The sequence below is a fragment of the Acipenser ruthenus genome, chromosome 22 (genome assembly GCF_902713425.1).
Source record: "Acipenser ruthenus chromosome 22, fAciRut3.2 maternal haplotype, whole genome shotgun sequence".
Classification (NCBI taxonomy): Eukaryota; Metazoa; Chordata; class Actinopteri; order Acipenseriformes; family Acipenseridae; genus Acipenser; species Acipenser ruthenus.
The window spans coordinates 26,202,235-26,226,297 of NC_081210.1; the positions used below are offsets into that span (position 1 = coordinate 26,202,235).

At 36.5% G+C, this 24,063-nt stretch overlaps 1 protein-coding gene and 1 long non-coding RNA gene across 8 annotated transcripts in view; one reads left to right on the forward strand and one right to left on the reverse strand.

Annotated features, from left to right (window-relative positions):
• The window catches only part of LOC117431120 (phospholipid-transporting ATPase VB-like), an 82,998-nt gene that overhangs the window by 35,983 nt on the left and 22,952 nt on the right, over window positions 1-24,063 (reverse strand). For 3 of the 6 annotated variants that reach the window (XM_058996268.1, XM_058996269.1, XM_058996271.1), the window contains 2 exons: window positions 4,600-4,899; window positions 3,211-3,405 (listed from right to left, as the gene is read on the reverse strand). In XM_058996268.1, the coding sequence (XP_058852251.1) occupies window positions 3,211-3,405; window positions 4,600-4,899 (495 nt within the window). Of the gene's footprint in view, window positions 1-774; window positions 1,341-3,210; window positions 3,406-4,599; window positions 4,900-7,937; window positions 8,112-8,261; window positions 8,423-24,063 lie in introns of those variants that run through there. The other 3 variants (XM_058996267.1, XM_058996270.1, XM_058996272.1) reach the window with 3 other exon arrangements.
• The window catches only part of LOC117431453 (uncharacterized), a 50,788-nt gene continuing 45,237 nt past the window's right edge, over window positions 18,513-24,063 (forward strand). For both annotated transcript variants that reach the window (XR_009308166.1, XR_004548690.3), the window contains exon 1: window positions 18,513-18,702. This is a non-coding gene — a long non-coding RNA (uncharacterized LOC117431453). The remainder of the gene's footprint in view (window positions 18,703-24,063) is intronic.

Here is a 24,063-nt window from a genome sequence, read left to right on the forward strand (position 1 = left end):
ACACAATGCACTAAACACACGCAAACAGACAGCTGTAAGCAGATATACCGGTTTACATGCACAAAAACGAAAGAATAGCCTGCATACCACCAATTAGAAGTAAAGCATCTGGAATAAAGCCTATACAGTGCTCCCTCAATACAAGAAGACAGTCCCATTTCCTTCTCATGACCCTGCACAAACAAAATAGTAAAGAATAACAAGGTACTTCAGCAACATGCCAAGTAAAGGAAAAAATAAATAATTAAAAAAAGGAAAAAGAAGGTCAAAACTGGAGAAATGGTCAACAGGGATACAGGCTGCAACAACTCAGTCAATCAGGAATCCCCTGGACTTTATAGTATGTCTTGCAACAATATCCATTCAAAGTTTCACTCATTTTTTGGACATAAGTTCTGAATACATAGCTAAACCAATCAGAAACTAGTGGATCACCCAACATGACCTATATTCTGAAGCTCTTATTAACCTTAACTAAGACATGCCACAATTGGATAAGATATGAACTAATAATACAAGTAGAGTGTTACTAAATACACACAGGTATAATATTTAGATTGTCTATTCACACATTACTGGTGAAATATTGTAGTTTGCTAGCTAGCTTGTTTCTACATTTTATATTTTTAACTGTCAAGATTAGTGTTTTGTAATTTGCTGTGCAATTAAAAAGGACAAGTTATAATACATAAATAAATGAATACATAAATAATATTACTAATAAAACAACAAGAAAAGGTGCATACATTGGTATAATTAGTACTGTCAGTTTACCTGCTGTAGAGGAAACAGCTCATATTATTCAATTCCTTATCCGCTTTGTATCTTCTATAGTCTTCATAGGCATCTTTAACAGCAGTAATGGCCAATATAATACATATTGGAATGAGGGAAAATCCTGGCTGAAATGCATTTACAATCGGCACAAAATTCAAGGCAGCAATTGCCACAAAATACACATTGGCAAATCGGTGGAACTGCTCGAATAGGTTCTGGGGCACGAAAGACCACACTGTATACTTTGTGGTGTTGATAGAGTTGGTATCATAGTGCCGGTTAGGTTGGTCCCCTTTCCTGCGGTCTTCAAAAGGCAAGTTGGAGACCACTTCTCTTACTTTCACAACCTTCTTCTTTTTCAATCTTCTGAGTATTTTATTCCAGCTTTCTGGTATCTTAGGAGCCATAGCTGGAAGCAGCAGCCACACTTTCCTTGTTAAAAGTTAGTCCTTGTCGCAGCTTGAAAAGCATATTTTATGCACCATATTTAAAGGAGGCTGGTGACTTCTGACGGTTTTTGTTTTTTGCCATAGTTCAACGTTGCTTAATCAAGTAGTTTTTGTTGAACTTATTTTGCACAGAGGAGCCTACATTTGCACACACCTTTTTGCCCTCAACGTCAAACCAGGTATCATCCTATTACCATGTCTTACTGAAGGTTCAGACAAGCCCCACCTGGGTCTTAACTCCTGCCAGATTACAGGCCGTAAATCAGTCAGGTGCCTTAGTATTGTATCATTAAAAGCTAACTTGACAACAGTGGAAATTATTTATTTGCAATTCATTCTGCCTAATTTAATTATATGTGAAGTGTGTATCTTACTTTTCTTAATGCTGGACTCTGCATTCAAACATTTCCAATACCCACAATCTGTATGTGTGTTACAAAGATAATTTGGATAAAAGGACTTTCATATAATCCAACAGAAGCATTGGAAGAGAAACACAACCAGGGAAAATTCAACACGGTCTGTCAATGAAAAAAGATTTAATATGATTTTAGCTGATCTCAACCTAGGCCTGTATTAACCACCGAAAATATCCATAACCTGTAGAGGTATCCCAGCAATGCACAAGTTTTACAACGTTGTTTTCTGAGAATGTGTGGTTCTGGTGAAAATCAAGCAGCTATCTTATTCCTAGGGAAGTTAACAACTGCAATGTGTTGGGTGTGGAGCGTGATTACATTTTCATTTGAACCATTCCTCAAAGAACTGATCTGATCCCGAGTTCAGAAGATAAAGGGACCAACACAGTGGGCGATATAAAGAGCATGTTTTAGACATAGTGGGAGTTAACAAACTTCGTCATTAGTGTTATTCAGCGCCACAGGGTCTGCATCGCAACCCTCCCTGACAACAAGTCACACATCCAATATATGAGGAGTCAGACAAACATCTAAAAATGTATATAACCAAATACAGCTCTTTTAAATGAGTAAATTATCGTAATATATTGTATGATGTAATATATTGTACATTAATTCACTGCACTTAGTACACAGGAGGCAGTGTAGAGATAATGTTGCAAAATTCACAGGAGGTTTTGCAAAGTCACTCTTGGTAAATTCCATGGATATCAAGGTCAGATTAAGCTGCCCATTAGCCAAATTCTAGGCCCCTAAACACACACCTCCTTCTACTACACATCACGGCTCTTAGATAATTGACAGGCTTGTCCCAGAGCATGATTCATTGCTTGACCCAGAAGTGTTAGGGCTCAGTACGATTTCTGTTTTAGGTTAAATGCATTCAATGTTCTGCATGTACTCCAAAACAATAATTATATTTGTGGTACACTGTATGTGCATTAGGCACATATCGGTAATGTATGCAGATTTAGTTTTGTTACTGTTTACCTACCAATACTAGCCTAAAAACAGTAAGTACATTGAATGAATACCTGGAATTAAAGTATTAAACAATGGCAAACAAAAACCTCACAATGTCACAAACAATAAATAAGCATGCTTACTTCTGTGGAAACAATAAAATCAACCAATCTGTTGGCAGGTGTGTGTATTTTCCTTGGCATCCCTGCATTAAGAAGGAGCACCCCCTTCCCATCATCAATGTTCTAGCACCGTTTAAAATACACAGCTGATATTTTGGATCTGGGATCCAATCAGATCTCAATCTGGTTGACATGGAAAGAGCCACAGTATGTGGATGGGGAACCGGCAAAAATCAGGTGCCTGAGATAACCAATGGCCCAGTATGTACAGGGTAATAGCGGTACATTATTCTTAGATTTTTTCTTTGCATACATTGTTAATGTTGTGTTGAAAAAATACATATATAGTAGAATTGACATGAGCCATCAAAAATGGATAAGGTGCTGTACGACACAAGCTGATTTTTGACCCTACTCAAGGTCAGACCTTGTATACATTTCTATTTATGCAACAATCATTATGCTAAATAATGTACCTACCAGTCAAAAGCCCTTGTTCTTGCATTGTTTACTTTCCTATCAAAGCTGTATCTCCTGCAGTCTTCCAGCCCATCTTTCACAGCAATTACAGTCAGCACAATGACCAGGGGCAGCATTGTAATCTCCCTGTGGAAAACTTCCATCTGGGGGAACCAATTCAAAATCACCAGGAAAAGGAAATAAAGATTTGCAAGCCTAAAAAAGAAACCAAACAAACAGTAAAATAAGATTACTTTTTAGGACAACAACTGGGTACTGTCAGCCATGCACTGTAACTGCATTTGTATACAAAAAATGTTTAATTATTTGCCATTTTCTACATCAAAGCAATAATGAAACCAACTGATATAGTATCTTGAGTGATGTAGTGCCATTTAACACAATACAACAGCTTCTGTACACTTTTGATGTAATCCATACCAAGTTTGAAAACAGAAGATCTAACTCTGCAGGTCACAATTAAAATCATTTTACACCCTCTAGTGGGTGTAATGTAGGGATTTATATGTATTGTTCATTTTCTATCCTTTTAAATGTAGGTGTCTTTAGAAAATCTAAATACTTTGGTCTTTCTGACCCTTTAAAGCAGGGGTGTCAAACTCCGTTCCTGGAGGGCCGCAGTGTCTTCTAGCTTTCGTTCCACCCGAGCTCTCAATTACTTAATTGGTCTAATTATTTGATTAACTGGACACATTAACACTTCTATTCTGGCCTCAAAATGTTTCACAGGTAGTGTACCTTGAATCAGGTGCATTTTTTTAAATCCTCAAGTGTAAAAGACCTTGAAACATATGAAATATGTCCAATTGAACTACTAATTAGATCAATTATGTTAATTGAGAGCTTAAGTTGGAATGAAAACCAGAAGACCCTGCGGCCCTCGAGGACTGGAGTTTGACACCCCGGCTTTAAAAGGTACATAAGGACCTTTTTATTTCATTTTGTTACATGTTTCCAACTGTTTACGCAGGGTGTGTGTGTATTGTTTTAATTTTTAATTTTTTTTTTACATTTTGACCACTTTTTTTTAACTTTTAAATTGCATTCCCTGCCTCAAGATGGCTTCTCAAAACTACATTTCCCATCATCCTCCTGCTCACATATGTAACTGAGATGGATTTACCACTGAGCAGGAGGATGATGGGACATGTAGTTCTGAGAGGTTCATGCGGGTACATGGGAAGCTATCTCGAGGCAGGGAATGTAATTTAAAAGTTTAAAAAAGTGGTCAAAATGTGTATGTGTATGTGTATGTGTATGTGTATGTATGCTGTGCTGGCCACCATACATCTTTGATTAAAAGAAATTTACCTGTACAGTCACCTCAACTGAGTTTCATGAGACCAAAGGCTGAAAGGAAAGTTGTATACAATAGAAATTGAGACTTACCGGTAGAACTGCTCCAAAAGGTTCTTTGGTAAAAAGCTGAGCAAAGTATACTTTGTAGTCCGTATTTTATTTCCAGGATAATTACTGGTGAACTTTTTAAAGTCTTGGATAAAGAGTCCATTGTTTGGAAAGACAATATGTTTGTTGTACGGATAAATCCAGTTTCTTTTTTGGGCGGTTGATCGGAGAAGTGGAGTTGTCTCAGAGTTTGTTTCAGAGGTTTCTCTGGATGCCAGTTTTCCAAAGCGATGCCGTATCCAGTCCACAGAGAGTGACATTTTCCCTGGCAAATGATCACAGCTACAACAAAGCACAAGACAAAATACATCTAATATAGTCAGGATTGTATACACAAAATGTAACTCAACAAACTACCAAATATTAGGCTATATGATAGAATACATAAAGAGGCACTTCTTTACACAGAGTGGTGAGAGTATGGAATGGGTTAGCCATGCTGTTAATGCTGAATCACTAGGATCTGTAAGACCCAACTTGAAGTTTTGAGATCAATCACCCACTACTGGACGAGCGTTATTGGACTGAATGGTCTCGTTTCATGTATGTTCTTATGTAAGGTTTAAAATAATTGCAAGGACAAACAAAAAGCCATATTATTACGTGAGATACACAGTAGTTATTGCATGATAAATACACAGCCAATTTAAGTGTGATGTGAGAATGTGATTATTATCGTAATCATCATTATGATGTAACCCTATCTTTCTTTCCTGTGGTTTAGATTACTTACTTTGTGTAGCAAAGATCCATTTGGAGACTAAACTAAACTAAACATCAAAAGTCACATAACAGTAACTAAAGTAAGGAACATTCAGATTGTTTTAAATTTACATTTAATAACCACTCACAGTTTTGCATAACCAGAACTAGATCATTTCCTTTAAAGATATGCTTATTGTAAAGTGAACCGCTACAGTATATCAAATGCTATCAGGTTCTAATCTGTGACGCTAACAATCATAATGGCTCTTTGTTGGAGATTTTAAAAGCCTGTAGGATCATTTGAACATGTTCCCAGCTCAACAACATTTATCTTTTTCCTGGAGAATGGCATAATGGGACTGTTTTTGCTTCAGGCAACAATGCTTTCTGAAAGAAATAAAACATGTAAATGCAAGTTGATTTCTTACTTTTTTTTTTGCTTTGTTTTTGTTTTTCATTACCTTTGTTACAAAATGAAAATTTGGACATTTAAACAACGTTTGTAGTACATTAGAGATGCACCACACAGTTGGCGTTTTAACTGGGCTCCTGGGGAGAAAGCACATCCCCCTTTGTTAGGACAGGAGCCGCCACCATTTGTGTACTGTATGTTCCTAATGGGATAACCTGTATAGTTATTTCAGTGGTATGACATTATATGTGGGAAATGCACTTTGTATAAAGCATTTTAAAATGAATCCTTGGTTCCAATTTACAGTGCCCACAATCTTTACTATTGTTTTTTTTTGTTGTTGTTGATTTGTATTTTTACAATTTTTCAAAACCACCAATGGAAAAACTGGGCTACTTGCATGTTAAGTATACTGCATCATGTAAGCGTTCTTTTGTTGTATTTTTTTATTCACATCTATGAGTGTAATGTGTTGATCTTTAATCCTTTTTTTTAATTGCATAACACTTTATTGATTGACTTCACAAAGTTTACTGATGCATATACAGAACACTTGTACTTGTTGGGGAGAAAATTGCCATTGAACATTAATAAGAACAGACCTAAAACTAGAGTCTGGTTGTATTCGATTATCTGCTACCAATACCTTACACAGACATTGAGAAACAGTTCTAGTCACTGAATTGTACACATTTCTTTCAGCATTACTACTTACATAGTCAACAACTTCATAGCCTTTGAACTGTGTGAAAGATGGGTTTAAATTGCCAACAGAGAAGCTGAGCTCATGCTGACCTGTGTATTTGTTTTTGCTCCTATGGTAGCCCTACACCCTGTAGTTTTAGGGCAGTACTTTTTTAGGGCCAAAAAAAATAAAATAAAAAAGGGGAGGCACATAAAAAAAAGGCAGAGGGCGTGGGGGTCCCATTAAGCCCCCAGCAACAGTAAAACAGGACGTTTTAAAATAGATCAAATAGATATAGTTTGCAGCATGTTAGTGGGTTTAAAAGTAAAGAAGCCAGCAGGTTGAGATAAGAACCGGCCTCAAGGCTGAGACACAATAAAACAAGCTAGATCACACTGGAAGAGATTAAAGAATCCAGCTCACATAATGATCGTCTTATCAACATTTCATCATATACTACCGCTAAATAAAAATTTAAGAGCAGAAGGATAGATCGAGAAAAACTTTCAGAGTTGGTGTAATACACAGATATTCCACACGCTGCTGAAACTTTATCAACTTCATGATGTGTTTCTAATATTGAAAGCAGATTAAAAAGACATGAAATGCATGATTATGATAAACAATCTCACATTAGAAAAATGTTACTGAAGAAAACGTTTGTGAAATACTTTGAGGTGCAATTAGAATGCTGAAACTCATTTGCCATTAATTAAGATTTCAATGCGATAATTCCCAGTTGTTTTTTTTGTTTTTTTTTAACTGGAGAAAAAGGGTAATACATTTGATTCCTCATTCCTCTTGTTCATGAAATATGTTTAAGCAATGTTGAATCCAATTTATATGTTAGAGAATGATAATTGAAATGTCATGGATAAAAAGGCTATTTAACTCAAATTTACCACACTTAAACTGCATAGCAGCAAACCCTAACCATAACCTTATGTATATAATTTCTTGTTATTCAAATGTCCTGGCGACAGTACATTCACATTATTGATCTTTCCATTCCACAAGGGAAATTCCAGCAATGACCAGCACTGAAACATGTTTCAATGCTGACAAAGCAAACTATTAATTACAGTTACTGTGTTAAGTGTCACTCCTGTCTTCATGGAGAATGCTGTGGCTGCCGATTTTCCTCCCTGGGACATTTTAGTTAAACCCGTCATGTGGAAGTTGCTTAAGGAAACTGTCTGCGTGGAACAACATTAACATTCAGATACAATGCGTCTGTGTGTGGGTTTGTGATTAAAGTGATTGTACAGCAGCTTATAATAATTAAATGTTACCCGTTTTTCACTTCTATTAGCTGTACAGTCTAAAATGTGCAGTTTATAAAGAAACACATTATAGCAATATGATATCTGGTACTACATTAGTTTAATTTAACTCAGTTTCCATGTAAGACTGAGGCAGAAGCGGAGTCTGCACAGCCAGGGGTACAAATCGTTTAGAAAACTGGTGCTAAACTGTTTTGAAAGTTTAGCACCAGAGAGCCTACTGGTTCTAACTTACCAAATCTTGTGGTCATGTGAGCAGTCCAGAAATGAAAACAAGTCTACTGGCGCCATAATTTAATGTTGTTGACGCTACACAAAGTACCCTGATGCTAGAAACTAACACCAAATTGGCACCGTGACAGCTATCGTCAGTTAAGGTTTTTGGAATGGGATGGGGGCAGTCTATCACCTATGAGACAAATGCAAAGTTAAAATGAATTCACCAAGGCAGTTGATTAAAACCAAGGTAATGGAATACTGAACTGTGTCGTTCTAATTTGCAATCCAATTATCTCCTGATTAATGCTTTAGGTTTTTTAAGTGATATGCAGTCACTTACCTTGTGCTGTAATCAGCGCACAGCCAAAACAATCAAGGGAATGTATCGCAAGAGTGGGCTTCAGTGATATTCATGAGAAAGATGTACTGTATAATTATACAGTTATAGGATTGCTGATTTGCTCCTATGGGAAGGGGTAGAATGCCTGATTGGAAGCGTTTCTGGGTGACAAACAAACAGAGGAGATTAATACGGCACCCAGAGTGGTGCTTCTTCAGCATTACGGCACTTTAATGGTCTGCAGACTTCAATGGGGCATGTGGCATAAACAATAACATGTTTATAACATCCTAATCGCTCTTTCAAGTGTGCTTTCAGTATTAAGTTTTGCATCTGTGTGTTAAGACCACAGGAACACTCAAGCACTCCAATCAAAGAACAGGATAGGACAAATAGTAGTGGTTATTATGCAATACACAGAAAAGTGATAGACAGACTACCCCCCTACCCAAAACTACAACCGCACCTACATTTTCCTTTTACTTTTCAGTTACCCCTACCTATTTGTTCAGAGAAAGTCTTTGGTCTGTTTTCTAATTATAATTTGCCGACGTTCACTCACAATGCATCAATATGTTGCTTTGCAATTGTTTTTGTACTCAATACAAAAGCAAACTCTGATTTAAAGAAGAGACTAAAAACTTTGCAAACTTGGCATCGTTCTACCAAACAGAGAAAAAATGATATGCAATACATTGGCTGGGCAATATACTTAATGGATATCATTAAAAAGTTAAGATATGTTTATTAAATTTAGGATTTATATTTAGAACCAAACTGATGCAAATATCATACCATTTAAGAGACAGGGAATGATGGCGCATACAGCTCAGCTTGTAAAACTATTTTATTTTTTGATTGCCAAAGGCACAAGCCTGCTTAAAATGTGTCATGTCATATTTCATCGTGTTCAGCAGAAGGTCTCCTACACATTGGTTGTCTGATTTTGAAGACGATCACTCTGAATCCAATTTAAAATAGTATTTGAGAAGCTTACTTGACTTCCAAAAACAGAAAAAAACACCTTTAAACCCCCCCACAATACTCCATGTTCATATTATATACCATATATATGTTTCCAGAGAGAAAAAGACAAGTACAGATCAGTTTTGAGGTAGACCCTGCCACTAAGCAGGGAATATGCAGAACATGAAAAAAGCATTAGATGCCAGGGGACTGAACAGAGGACGAAGTTCAGAATGAAGTGTATAATTTGATCACGTCTATGAAGGCATTCCCGACACTGCAGAAGCTTGAATATATTCAATATTATATGAACACTACAAATATTTGAGAAATTACACCCTTTATCTCAAGTCATGTTGAAGGGGATTGGAGGTCCAACTATTGAAGAGCACTCATCTTAACTGGAAACTGCACAATTTTGATGAACAAACGTCACAGCAAGTGGAAGCAGCACATACCAGCTTTAAAATCTAGGACCTTACAAAAGAAAATCCCAAGGCACTTGTCACATAATAGCTAGAAACATCTGTATATACTGTAGAGTCTCCTCGTACATGCTCTAGTTATCACTGAATATAAATGAACGCTTGTACAAATACAGGAATGGCTCTCACATGCTTACGGTATAATGCGTTTCTGAACTAGTTAGGGACTTGCTGTATATCGATTCAGATGTAATGTGTTAAGAGTCCAGCTGAGGGAGCTCAATCTTCTTGGAATGATTTCAGAAGGAGATCTCTCCATAGGCCATAGGTGGTTATCAAGCCTTACACATTTCGTTGACATTTTTAATTTTCTCGGGAATAAATATTGTGTTTTCAGAACCGATATGAAAAAGGGTGTTCAAAGAGTGTTCCGTTTCTCGTGAAAAACACATTATTGAAAAAGGCGGCAGACTGATTTCAGAACAGATTAAAAGGATTTGTTAGAGTATAAAAAGAGAAATAGTTGCATACGATAAATCTAAATGGGTTCAGCAATGCAAAACTACTGTATTCTATGCAGCACCTAGACTACAGATTCTGCTTTGCTTTGGTATGGCCTCATTTCACCAAGCAGTGCAAAACATGCAGGTGCACTATTTCCTAAATAATTAAATAATCATATAGAATCTCATCTACAGACTTTTGCCTTCCTTAATTCCAGAACATTACATCATAACCCCCCCCCCCATTCCTTTTCAAATGTAATGATATAGTCTTCGATATTCTCAGTCAATTCTTTAAGACCTAATTTTTCATATAATTTCCCTGACGACAAAAAAAAACAATGCTCATGGAATTGTATCTGGCCTATTACAAGATGATCAAAGACTTTTACGAGTAATCCAGATATTTGCTTGCTGTACTTATCTTGTAAAGAATTGGAATTTGTAGCTTGTCACAATACTATACATATCAAATCATTCATTAGGCTTACTTGCCACGTTACAGTATAACCTTAAATTCTACAGCCAATCCAATAATTACTGCCAATTTATTGACTAGATTTCCTGTGATACACTTTCCAAAGAATGGCAAGGTTTATTAGGTATTGCGAGTCTAATGTAGGTTTGATCGATTCAAGGTTTCACAAATACGAAGTTTTTATTAAACAAGGATGTTTACTGACTCTTTTTTCATGCTATTAGAATTGCATGGTAGCCTAATAGGAAAACACAGCGTGACCGTTGGGACATGCACAACTATACAGACGTGCTCAAATTTGTTGGTACCCTTACAGCTCATTGAAATAATGCTTCATTACTCCTGAAAAGTGATGAAATTAAAAGCTATTTTATCATGTATACTTGCATGCCTTTAGTATGTCATAGAATAAAGCAAAGAATCTGTGAAAAGAGATTAATTATTGCTTATTCTACAAAGATATTCTAAAATGGCCTGGACACATTTGTTGGTACCCCTTAGAAAAGATAATAAATAATTGGATTATAGTGATATTTCAAACTAATTAGTTTCTTTAATTAGTATCACACATGTCTCCAATCTTGTAATCAGTCATTCAGCCTATTTAAATGGAGAAAAGTAGTCACTGTGCTGTTTGGTATCGTTGTATACACCACACTGAACATGGACCAGAGAAAGCAAAGGAGAGAGTTGTCTGAGGAGATCAGAAAGAAAATAATAGACAAGCATGGTAAAGGTAAAGGCTACAAGACCATCTCCAAGCAGCTTGATGTTCCTGTGACAACAGTTGCAAATATTATTAAGAAGTTTAAGGTCCATGGAACTGTAGCCAACCTCCCTGGGCGCGGCCGCAAGAGGAAAATCGACCTCAGAGTGAACAGAAGGATAGTGCGAATGGTAGAAAAAGAACCAAGGATAACTGCCAAAGAGATACAAGCTGAACTCCAAGGTGAAGGTACGTCAGTTTCTGATCGCGCCATCCGTCGCTTTTTGAGCGAAAGTGGGCTCCATGGAAGAAGACCCAGGAGGACTCCACTTTTGAAAGAAAAACATAAAAAAGCCAGACTGGAATTTGCTAAAATGCATATTGACAAGCCACAATCCTACTGGGAGAATGTCCTTTGGACAGATGAGTCAAAACTGGAGCTTTTTGGCTAGTCACATCAGCTCTATGTTCACAGACGAAAAAATGAAGCTTTCAAAGAAAAGAACACCATACCTACAGTGAAACATGGAGGAGGCTTGGTTATGTTTTGGGGCTGCTTTGCTGCGCCTGGCACAGGGTGCCTTGAATCTGTGCAGGGCACAATGAAATCTCAAGACTATCAAGGCATTCTGGAGCGAAACGTACTGCCCAGTGTCAGAAAGCTCTGTCTCAGTCGCAGGTCATGGGTCCTCCAACAGGATAATGACCCAAAACACACAGCTAAAAGCACCCAAGAATGGATAAGAACAAAACATTGGACTATTCTGAAGTGGCCTTCTATGAGTCCTGATCTGAATCCTATCAAACATCTATGGAAAGAGCTGAAACTTGCAGTCTGGAGAAGGCACCCATCAAACCTGAGACAGCTGGAGCAGTTTGCTCAGGAAGAGTGGGCCAAACTACCTGTTAACAGGTGCAGAAGTCTCATTGAGAGCTACAGAAAACGTTTGATTGCAGTGATTGCCTCTAAAGGTTGTGCAACAAAATATTAGGTTAGCGGTCCCATCATTTTTGTCCATGCCATTTTCATTTGTTTTCTTATTTACAATATTATGTTGAATAAAAAAATCAAAAGCAAAGTCTGATTTCTATTAAATATGGAACAAACAATGGTGGATGCCAATTACTTTTGTCAGTTTCAAGTTATTTCAGAGAAAATTGTGCATTCTTCGTTTTTTGTGGAGGGGTACCAACAAATTTGAGCACGTCTGTAAATAATGAGGTGCTTTGTTAGCATGCAGTGCATAGTTCAAAAGTTTAGGAACTTTACAGAGTCTCTGGGAGAACCTGATTCTTAACCACAGGAAGATGTACTTTCAGTGGTGTTTATAAGAAATCAGAAAGCTTCTGTGTTTTAAATGAAAATAACACAGTGTAACCTGTGTTAATAACAGACTGATGAATATTAGTTATGATTGTTTGCAATGGAAACTTTTTCTCTTTTATTAATAGTATTTACACAGAATCTACATTGTATACAGTATTTATCGATCTGATACATTAATCAATTGTCTTCAAAAACCACCTCACTAATTTTACCAAAGCTTCAGTCAACAGCCCATCTGGAATGCCTTTCTACTGTAAATTCCCCATCAAGCAAGAAAAAATTATCATTTAAAAAAAAAAACATTAATTCATTTTGGCACTCGATGTTCCAAATTTTCTTTTAGCTGCGACCTCTTCAGCTTGTAATGAATGAGACATGAATAATGCACAGAGCAGACCTCCCCTCCGCATGAATTAGGCCGTCCTTTTCTGTGGCAAGCGTTAACAGTGTGAAAAAAACTGCATCTGTCCACATTAATCAAACCATCAATCACAAACAAACCAGATGGATTCTAATGGCCTTCCTTGAAAATTGGGGTTTCCTCTAAAATTGAGGACAATTGACCTTGCTTGCTTCCAGGACTTAAAACAACATCATACTCCAATTTCAGTTTCGCTCAACAGTTCAAAGCAATCACTAGAAATATAATTACTTAATTATTCAGGGGAGTGTTTAACAAATCTGTCACACTTCCTACACCTGAGCCACACAGTCTATCCAATTTCCACATCCACACTTTCTAGGACAAAAGATCAACCCTTGTATAAACACTCCAAAGCAGTCTTGATGAAGCTATAATATACAATGTCATTATGTCACACTAATACTGTACTGTATCCACCAGATTCACCCACAATGGCAGCAAGGAATTGAACAACCCAGTATAAACAACATGGTATATCTCTCATGGATGTTGTTTTGAGAACATTACATTTTTATAAGAAGTCTGTCAACTTGTTGCTACACAAAAAATAGTAACCATGTACTATATCAGGGAACAGGATGAGTAATCACAATTTAAAACAAATAGAAATAAATAAATGCTGTTGTTGGGTGGGGACAGTCCCCTTCGTTCCAGAGCATGGTATTATTGGGTGTAGTTTAAGCTTCCGGCTTTCAGAAGAGCCAATAAGCCCCATTAAAATTCAATGGTAGTACCTGAAAGAAAACCAGGGGTGTTACCCCAGTGTCGTGGCTAGGTTTCAATACTGGCATTACTGAATTCTGACATATGCCAAATTTAACCTCAAACCCCTTTTTCTGAATTGAATTTTGGATCCAATATCTCCTTGCACTAACCTGGCAGAAGCAAAATCAATTACAGTTCTCATGACTGCTTTGTTTGTGGGGAGATAGTTTGCAATGCTGTACGACCACAACGAATAAAAAGGAGGAAAGGCCAATGTTAGTATCATGAAAAGGAAGTTTGACCTACAGTCCAACAGACATATATGCCTGATGTCCTTTTTAGGTATATCAAATATATCTAAAAATATATATTCTTTTTAGATATATCAAAAGTGTACATACTGTACAGCTGCCTGCATTTCCTTACACACACATACACACATATATATAATAATAATATAAGTAGCAGCAAGAAACTTGACTTGTGGTCTTTATCAATGTCTTTGATTATGTATGGTATCTAGTCAGAGCTTTGAGAACCACGTAACTCTCATTACAAGTCACAGTCCATTAGATACTAGTTTTAAAAAAAGTGTGAAGGCTTCAATTAACACTGAAGCCAGCTCAATTTATTAACACGCTGCATTCTATGACATCTGTCGCAAAATTAAGAGATTTTTAGAATTGTGCACTATATTACCTAAAAAAAATAAAAGGCAAAGGCAACTATAATTACATGATGATTCAATGATTCAATTTACTTTGGTTCTACTTAATAATTAAAGATTTGGTCAAAAAACAAGACCTGAACGAAAAAGTGCCAAGGTGGCTTACCTCTGATTTAAAATAATGAATTAAAAACTGTGTGTTCCCTTTATAAAAGTTGGTGCATCCCGTGTGTCTATTCTCATTCAGCACAGGACACAGATTAGACTGCGCTTGAATGCGGAGGGCTGTTCAGACTCCTGTGGAGTGCGCCTCCCGGCACAAGCAGATAAGAATACAAAATAAAATTGCAATTTTGTAGCACAGGAGTGCAAGGAGAATAATAAAAAGTACACAAGGACTTTTTTTTTTCTCCCCATGCAGGTCATACTAAAAAGAGGCATAATGAATTTCAACCAGTAACTTTTCAACAACAATAATAGAAAAATAGTGTGCATCACAAAATGTAAGTCTATAGGGAGCGAAGTCAAGTAGACAGAAATTTTGGCTGGTGGCTTCATCAGAGTAGAAGACACTGCACAAGGCACTAGCCGAAACACTTGTCTGCTTGATTCAGACTTTTATAGTTTTACCTTAGAATTCTGAGTGTTTTGAAGTAATGGGTGAATGTCATAGAACCTTCACACATATAATTTAATAGGCAATTGTTCCTAATAAAGTGGCCACACAGTCAATTAGTGAAATCACATTCTGCCTAACTCCCTGTGTGATACTCAAGTTGAAACATCTTGCTCAGAACAAGAATTTGCTGTTTGGATTACTGTCGATGCTTGATGATTATTCTGGAATCCTAAAGGCATCTTCTGCCTACCAATAACTAGCCTCTTCTTTCTACGCATACAGTAGACTGATTAGTACATCTCTATGCATACTACACACATGTATTGTATCCTCTGTTAGCTACACATGTTAGCTGATTTGAAATGCTGTTAATTTGTTTAGCCAGGGAAAGGCAATGTTGCTCTTTCCAGTCTTGGCTGCAGCATGATCTGATCTGAGGAATTGCATGCTTTTCGGTTTTCAAAAGGCAAGTAAACATAATTTGTCTCACACTCAGTTGTGACATAACTTCAAAATAATGAAAGTTACAATTAAAGCAGCTGTATAAATCAATTACTGTACGTCAGTACTTTGGTGCTTCACAAGACAAAAATAGCAAATTTTGTAATATCCTCACGCATCTCCTGAACTGACTGATTCAGAGCTATTGTTCCCACAGAGTTCAAAGAGGAACAGTTTCCATGGTGATCTTTATCAAGGTAAGGTACAGCATGTGAATTTTAAAGATCCCTGGAATGATAAGCCTGGCATAAGTAAGAAGAAATAAACACAGAACAGCTTACTGTTGTATTTATATTAAAAGCTCACCCTTCTTCAAGCTGTACAAAACTATACCTGACCTTGGACAGATTACAAAACTGAATCCTCATTTAATGAAAGTACCTCCCAATTCAATACAGGAGATTAACAGTCTAATCACAGGTCGTTTTCATGTTATCTTTTCTTGCTGCCAAAGTCTACAAAACATTATTTCTTTGTAATATGGGGTTGCTCCCATGCTTTTTATTTGAATATTCACTTTATTTACACCAGTACATTGTGACTGTGGGGAATACCATCTACACTATACTTTCATCTGCTCCCCCCAGGGAGTTCCATCTCCTTTAGAGTGGTGGCTGAGAGCCACTGGGTTTCAAGATTCTCAGTCACTGTGTGTGTGGTCATTGCATTATACTCTATACTGTGCCTTGGGAAAGCCTTGGGTACATTTTTCTAAACAGAAGAGAAAAGTTAAAATTAGCTTACATGTGCAATTCAGCTGTCTGACCATTGTTTGTTATTTGGGGTTTCTTTTAAAATAGGATAAACTGTGCTGGTGGTTTACATATGAGAGAAGTAGAACATAGCTTTTAACACGGACTGTATATATAGTAAAATAGATTTCAAGACCACACCTGAAGAGATTTTATTTAATATAGATATTCAGCTGTTAAAGGGCATCACAAAAAAACTATTTATTGCACTTCTAAGTTCTATTATAAAAAAATAAATAACTTTACTTGTATGCCAAGTTTTACACTTGACTGAACTTACACCAACATAACACGTGGATACATGCAGCTTCACAATCTTCAATTTTAAAGATCGCAAGATTTGAAAACTTATACATCTGCTCTTGTAAGTTACTGGAATGACACACATCAGGGTCATTGGTCTAAATCACTCTGTAACAAATATAAAAAGGATCCTGAACCCAAAACCACATACGTTTTATTCAAGTGCAATGAACCGTAACTGCTGACTAAAAGATGTCAACACGTTTCTATATAATAAACACTGCCACTGTAAAGTGCCTGTACAAACATATTTATTCAGCCATCTTTGTATAAAACAAAAAGAACAAAAAAAAACCTAGAGAGCCATGTTTATCTGATAACATTTCTACGTGATATTTTACACTAGCCAAGCCTGCTTAAGATTTCATAGTGGTGGGTCCATTTCACCAGCCGCTTTCTGCATGGGGTTCAGAATGTTGAAGTTATGCTGTAGTTTAGACATAATTCTGCTTTCAAAAACGTAATTAAAAAGCCATAGAATGCACTACAGGGTGTCACAAAGATACACTGACCATTCCATTCATGACCAATCTGTGGTGTGCACAACTCCCAAAGACCTATCTTCAAACTGTAAATATGGAGGTTCTAGGGCCACCGTTTCTAAACATTTAAGTAATTGTACACTATGGAGGACAGATCGACACACTTTGAAAACTGTTTTGTTAATCTTTATCAGCTTTTTGTTTTCTACTCACACCAACTTAGAATCCACTTTATGTTTGTGTAAATGTTTAGTTTAAGCTCTCCCTTTTTAACCTTTTTTTTTTTTTTTTTTTAATCTAAATTTTACTCCAGGGTAGGGAAAGGCAAATCTCAGCAGCAATAATAAAATTACCACACTGATGGTTATGGCTTTGGCTATATTTTTCCCATCAAGGAGCTTTTGTAAAAGCATTACGATATGCTAAAATGTTCTGAAATCATTCTGTTGCAGATGTAACATTATGTGTAGGGCTATTTCAAATCTCCATTATTTGAGACAGTCAATCAAAATAGTGATGCAGCACAGCATATCAAGAGAAACAGACTACACTAGGCACTGGTTTGAAATTCCACTCTTAATACACAATTTAATTTAAAACATTGAAGCGAGTTGGCCTATATCAGGAACAGACTTTGAAGAAATTCACCAACTTTAAGATCATGATAAAAAGATGTGTGAGGGAAAAAAAAACACCACAAACAAATCAAGTGAAGAACAGCATAATGCCCTTTCTAGATATGCACAAGCACAGATGTTGAAGGTTAACAGCACAATAAAATAGTGAATATTAATACATTACTAACTTCAATCTAACAGTGGTGTACAAATATGAAGGACAATTTAAAAAGGTCAGAATTTTTCTAAAAGTCTTTTCTCAAAGGTTATCGCATACCTTTTTTTTAATGAAATGTAATCAACGTGTAACCTTTAAAAGAAAACTTGCTTGTGTCAGTGTAAAATAAATAAATAATAAAAAAAGCAGAAAACAACTTAGCTCTATTCATGATAGACATTTTTCAAAATGTATTTGAAAAAGTTAACCTCATCATGCCTCAGCGCCCCCTACAGGCCAAGTGCCTCATGAGTCCAGGTTACCAATCTCATTATGGTCAATACAGATTAATACCTTCGGTCCTGCTTACACAGTAAGCATCATTATATTTGTAAGTCAGGACTTAAGTCAGGGTTGAAACGTACTGGCCTTACCGGCTGAAAAATTTAACTATTTATATAAAAACAAAAGCAAAATACAAGTCTTATCTTGTTGACCATGGTAGTTCGTACACACAAACAAAGCTTGGTTCACGGTGGCCTTCAGTTGCACTCGGTTTCCTTATCTGACAGAGTCAGCAGTACGCTGAGCTTTACTGCACGGAATGCAGAAAATCAGGTGCAGCAAGCAGCTTCATATTTGCCAGGGTCTGTTTCTGTGCTTGATTTGGATATTGCTTACAAATGATCTTCAAGAGTCATGGCCACCTGTCAGGATCCACCTGTAATTAGACAGGAAGGGACACTTCACCTCATCCTCTCAAAGTGACTGACATTGACGCTATTGTTGTCTGAAACAGATGTCAGAAGGTCAGTTTGAAATAACTTTTTTTATTATTATTATTATTTTGTTCTGCATCTGTTGCCAAGGGGCCAATTGCAAATCAAACACACTATCAAAGTTATATAAATTGGCTTGCTTGTTCTAGATCTAAAAGCCTGTTTCTTTTGAGTGTGAACTGAAATTCACTTAATGCTGACATCAGTTTGTTTTTATTCTGGTTTCATTTTTTGAGGTTGGCTGAGCTAAGCAGGAATGTTTCAGCGATTTCTCAAGGGATCAGTGTTGTTTACCTTTAAAAGTTACCAGAGAGTGCTATGGCGAGGCTCTATCGGCTAGCTTGAAGCTCTGAGCCTTATTCTGTGAACTACTGTGAGCTCTCAAAATAAAGGCTTATGACTGACTCAGTCAGAGGAATTTTAATACCATAGCACCCCTGAACTTACCAATTGTTTTTTAGTTTTCTTTTTTGTGGTCCTTTTTACTGAAACAGTATTCAATTTATTTTAACCCAACTAAAAACATGATTGTACCACCACATTCTTAGTCTAGTGCAAGAGATATACTTATATCAGGCTCATTGAATTCAGAATTTTGCATTCATGCTAATGAGTACAACATTATTTAAAACTACTTTTCACTACATGGATAAACTGATGTTAAACCACTGCTGGCTTATGAAGACATGATCCAGCAAAAAAAATGAACATCAAGCCTTAAGAGACATTGCTTAGAGAAAAAATAAGCATCAAATACAGCATACGACAGCTAGGTCTTTCTGTGGCTAAACTACTTGGTCCGACATATTTCAGGATCTTGCAGAACCCTAGTTTTTATCACACACAAACCTAAAAGTCACTTAATGTTGTTCATTCAGTACAGCTATAGGACGAAGTTTAAAAATGAAGCAAACTAATTAATCATCTAACATACTAAACATTGGCTAAGCGCATTACAAAAAACACACAATATGCTGTGTTCACACATCATTAATTACATGCTATAAAATCAAAAGAAGAACTGCTTCAAATGTGCTGCGTTTACTGCTGAACTTGACCCTAAAACTGTTTATTAAGCAGGCCTTCTGTGTTCTGGAGTTATTCACCTGTTGCATTGTGGAAATGAAGCTGGAGTCGCAGTCTATTACTAGTTTAGAATTGATTTAGCACCTCCAGATATTTCAGCCCTAAAGTCAGACATGTGCATCTGTCCATACCATGAGAATGGCTTCACCTGCTCCCTAATGCTAAACCGCTCCAATGGAAGCCCTGAACACCAATGAAGAAACTTCACAGCGTCCATTGATTTAATATTTGTTCTTTGCATCCTCCATGGGTTTTGTAATTGCGGTGGCTCGGTTTGAGTTTTCTAAATGGGATTTAAATATCCCTTTCCCTCCCAGCCTACATCCAACAGGGCAATTTTCAGGATTCCATGAAATCTCAGCACATGCCTCTACTATTGTCACTTTGAAGTTATAATAAAGTAAAATAATTGGATATATTAACATCAGCTACCCTGGTTTAAGAGACCGCTAACAACAACAAAAAAATCATAACTTAAACTGGGTTCATAGTTTTAAGCCGGCTTGGTAAATGACAAGTCATTTTTTTCCTTCTTGATTATTAACTGCTTTGTGAAACCTTGCAAAACTGTAATATCAATGGTTTTCAGAACAATGGAGAAATGAAGCAGTTCTAACATATGGAATATGTGGAGATCTTCACCCTGTCCTATTCTAGATGTTCAAATTAACAGTGTGTGCACACCTGTGTGCAGCCCTTGTCAAGAGCAATTAAATCAGATCTCAGCCTCACTGCTAAACGTCTAAGACTATATTAACACGTTCTAATCAAACTGAAGCATTTCACACACCACTTTGAAGTGAGGCTGTGTTGATTAGTAGAATAATCTTAGCAAGTTGGAAGTAATATGGGGTACTGTGATGTGTTTGCAGGCATACTGCCAACTCCACATAGTAAAAAGAAAGTGCCATGTGTACTGTCAAAAACAAAACTGACACAACTTCTCAACTGACATAATGTATATGAAGTTAGCACAGATCTTTAAAATAACTCCTTAACTACTGCTATGGAACATGTTCTGCATACTATAGGTAATACATTAACAAAACAAGAAGACGTTTAATATTAAGAATTTACATAAAATGTGCCTAAGCAAAATGAGCTCACAGAGTGCTTTTTTGAAATCCTGCGCGTGCACAACAGCTAATTAAAATGAATGTTGTTAATTTAAAACCTATTAAAAAAAAAAAGAGAGAGACATGGGCATAATTATAGAACTCGTTTGGTGCATATCATGTCCCAGGGTTATGACTTCAATCTGCAGAACATCAGGTAAAGTATGCATTACAGCAGGGGGTCACCAAGGGAGTGTAGGTGTTTATCAGAGAGAAGCTGGTTTAAAAGACTTTAATTTATCAAGAAAACAAGACCGCTGCAAAGCAATCAAAAAGCACAGATGGGAATTCTGTATATACTGTATGTACTATATAGAAATGAGAGAGGAGCAACCTTTCGTAAAAGGTGACAAATGAATTCCTGCGTCCATTTAAAAGTTGCCTGGAGACCTCTTGTGTAGTTCTTTCCTGCTTGAACGTCTGATTACAATATGGTACCAGAGATTCACAGCAAGTCAGACAACATCCATCACGTGCTATCATGATATCATTGTATGTCATTTCTAAACAACACAGACAGAAAGGATACAAAGCTGATGGCAGCCATTAAATTGGTGTGCTATGGAACTGTATTGCATTTCTGACAACGGACTACTTTACGAGGCTGCCCTTTGTTCGACAGCTGTTTCAGAACTATCAATCAATACTCTACCCCTGCAATGACTTGCTCATTGTACTTGCATTGTATGTTGATTAGGTCTTTAGTGTGTCAAAGTGAAGCAAACCACATTTTCTTTTAGGACTAACTTGCTGCGTTTTTCATGACAAACATGTTTACAGTGTACACAAAACACACACATCAGACCATATTTTTGTAACGCTATTGGTAGGACCAAGACATACCTGTAATGTGTGTAAAATAAATAGTGGGTGGAGTTTTGAGCCTATCATCACTTTATTAGAACAAACCATATATTGAAATAATACTGTGAAAAAAAATACCTCAGCTAGCTGTAATATTATAAAAAGCTTTATATGTTTAGCCCTTTATGTACAACCCATTTTATCCATGGACTCCTTGCATAAACTATAAGGATATGGTCTTCATGCATTTTTTCTTTCATTTATTTTGTCTAGATGGGCTCAAACTACTGTATAATGTACTTGGTCTGATACAGTTTAATGCAAAGATCAAAGCATTAATGCCAGGTAAATTGTTATTCTTTATAACAGGGGTGTCAAACTCAGTTCCTAGAGGGCCGCAGTGTCTTCTGGGTTTCCTTCCACCCGAGTTCTCAATTACTTAATGGGTCAAATTATTTGATTAATTGGACAAATTTAACACGTCTTCAGGGCTCAACATGTTTTATAGGTAGTGTACCTTGAATCAATTTTTTAAATCATAAACTGTAAAAGACCTTGAAAAAATATGAAATATATGTCCAATTGAATAAATAATTAGATCAATTATGTCAATTGAGAGTTTAAGTTGGAATGAAAACCAGAAGACCCTGCGGCCTTCGAGGACTGGAGTTTGACCCCCCTGCTTTATAGTATTGTCTTGAAGCATTTTTAGCACAAGGAGATGGGATTTTGGAGCTGTCGATAGAAACAACATTTTCCACATTGCTGCCTCTGCAAAGTGTGTGCAAGCCAGCTGGAATGAATCATGAGGGTGTGTGTGTGTGTGGGGGGGGGGGGGGTTGCTTACATTCACCAGGGTTCAGCATCTTGCTTTATCATCAGCTTCCTGATGATAGTGTCTATCTGTCATCCCTCACTTCTTCACTTCTTCACAGAAGCCATTTTCTAGACCCTATAAATGTTATTTTCTTTTAAAGCGAATTGTCTACCACATACCTGGAATCACAGCATTACTCCAAAAAGATTTGTATGGTCTATATAAGGCCATTCTCAGGTTTGAATTGTGATTATAATGTGTTGAGGATTTAGATTAATGACTTACCAGTAGATACGGTTAGACCAGAGGCAAGTTAGAACTACAGTAATCCAATTAATTCTGCCATTAGCTGAATCAGTAATTAAGGTAGAAACCATTATATACGTGTCTGATTAAAGTTAAATGACCTTGGACCACAGTGTGCAGTCATGTTACAATATGTACATGCATTAAAAGCCTGATAAAATGAATTTCTAAGTTTGTATAAATCATTAAAAACATAATATAAGAACCACTGAACAAGCTCATAGTAAAGAGAATAGTTAGAAGCCAAAGCAAAGACATTTGTCTTAATTGGTGTTTTAAAAATGCATATTAAACAACTTGCTACAGTCAAACTATGCCATGCTCCATACAAAAATTTCTAATCTCATTTTGTGCATTATAGTACTAAAATGTAGTGCTGCATGAAAAAAATAAAATAAACGACTACTGACAGTTATGTTTTTGAATTAAAATAAAGCTGCAATACTTCTTCAATATGACAAACTAGTCAGATTGGGCTTTGAGTCAATTCTTTGTGGAGATTTGTTATCCCAAAAGCCATCAACAGCACACATCAGGAAGGGTTGTGCAAGAACAGAGCGTCACAAGTAAACATCTTAGAAGAAATTGTTCAGAAACATGCTTATCTAAATAAAAATAGCAGGAGGAGTAGTTAAAAAGGGGTGATCCATGACAAATTGAATCTGATGCTTGCATCTAACGCACTTAAAGCCAGGGGCGAGTATGTTTTACGTCAGCATCATAACAGCGCAAAACAAAAGAACTTACTGTTTTGGCTCACAGCCTGCATGAACTCATCTTTCAAAATAATATACAGATAAATAGATCAAATCCAATAGTGGTACTTTGACATTAAACAATCTATTCTGGACTCCACTTGCTTGATATCTGAACATGTTAAACAACATACTTAAGATGTCATTATGTGTACGCTGTCATGAAAAATGAAAGACACATGGTTTAGCATGCTAAAAAAAGATCCGATTCATTGCATGTCAATATATCTAAAATCCACCAGGGCATATTTACATATATTTATGTGAACTCTATGGTCACATAACCATGGCTACTGTACAGTGCTTAGAAAAAGCAATTGTTTAAAATAGACATTATTGTAAAATACAGTATATAAATGCCTTTGCTTTCACATGTGTACACTTCTTTATTGTACAGAAGGCTCCTGCTAACATCACTTTTTTTTCTTGGCTGATTTAAAGCCAGAGTTATATCTGCAGTTTGGTTTTGAAATTTTAAATGAAAAATCCATCATGTTCCTGTCAAAAT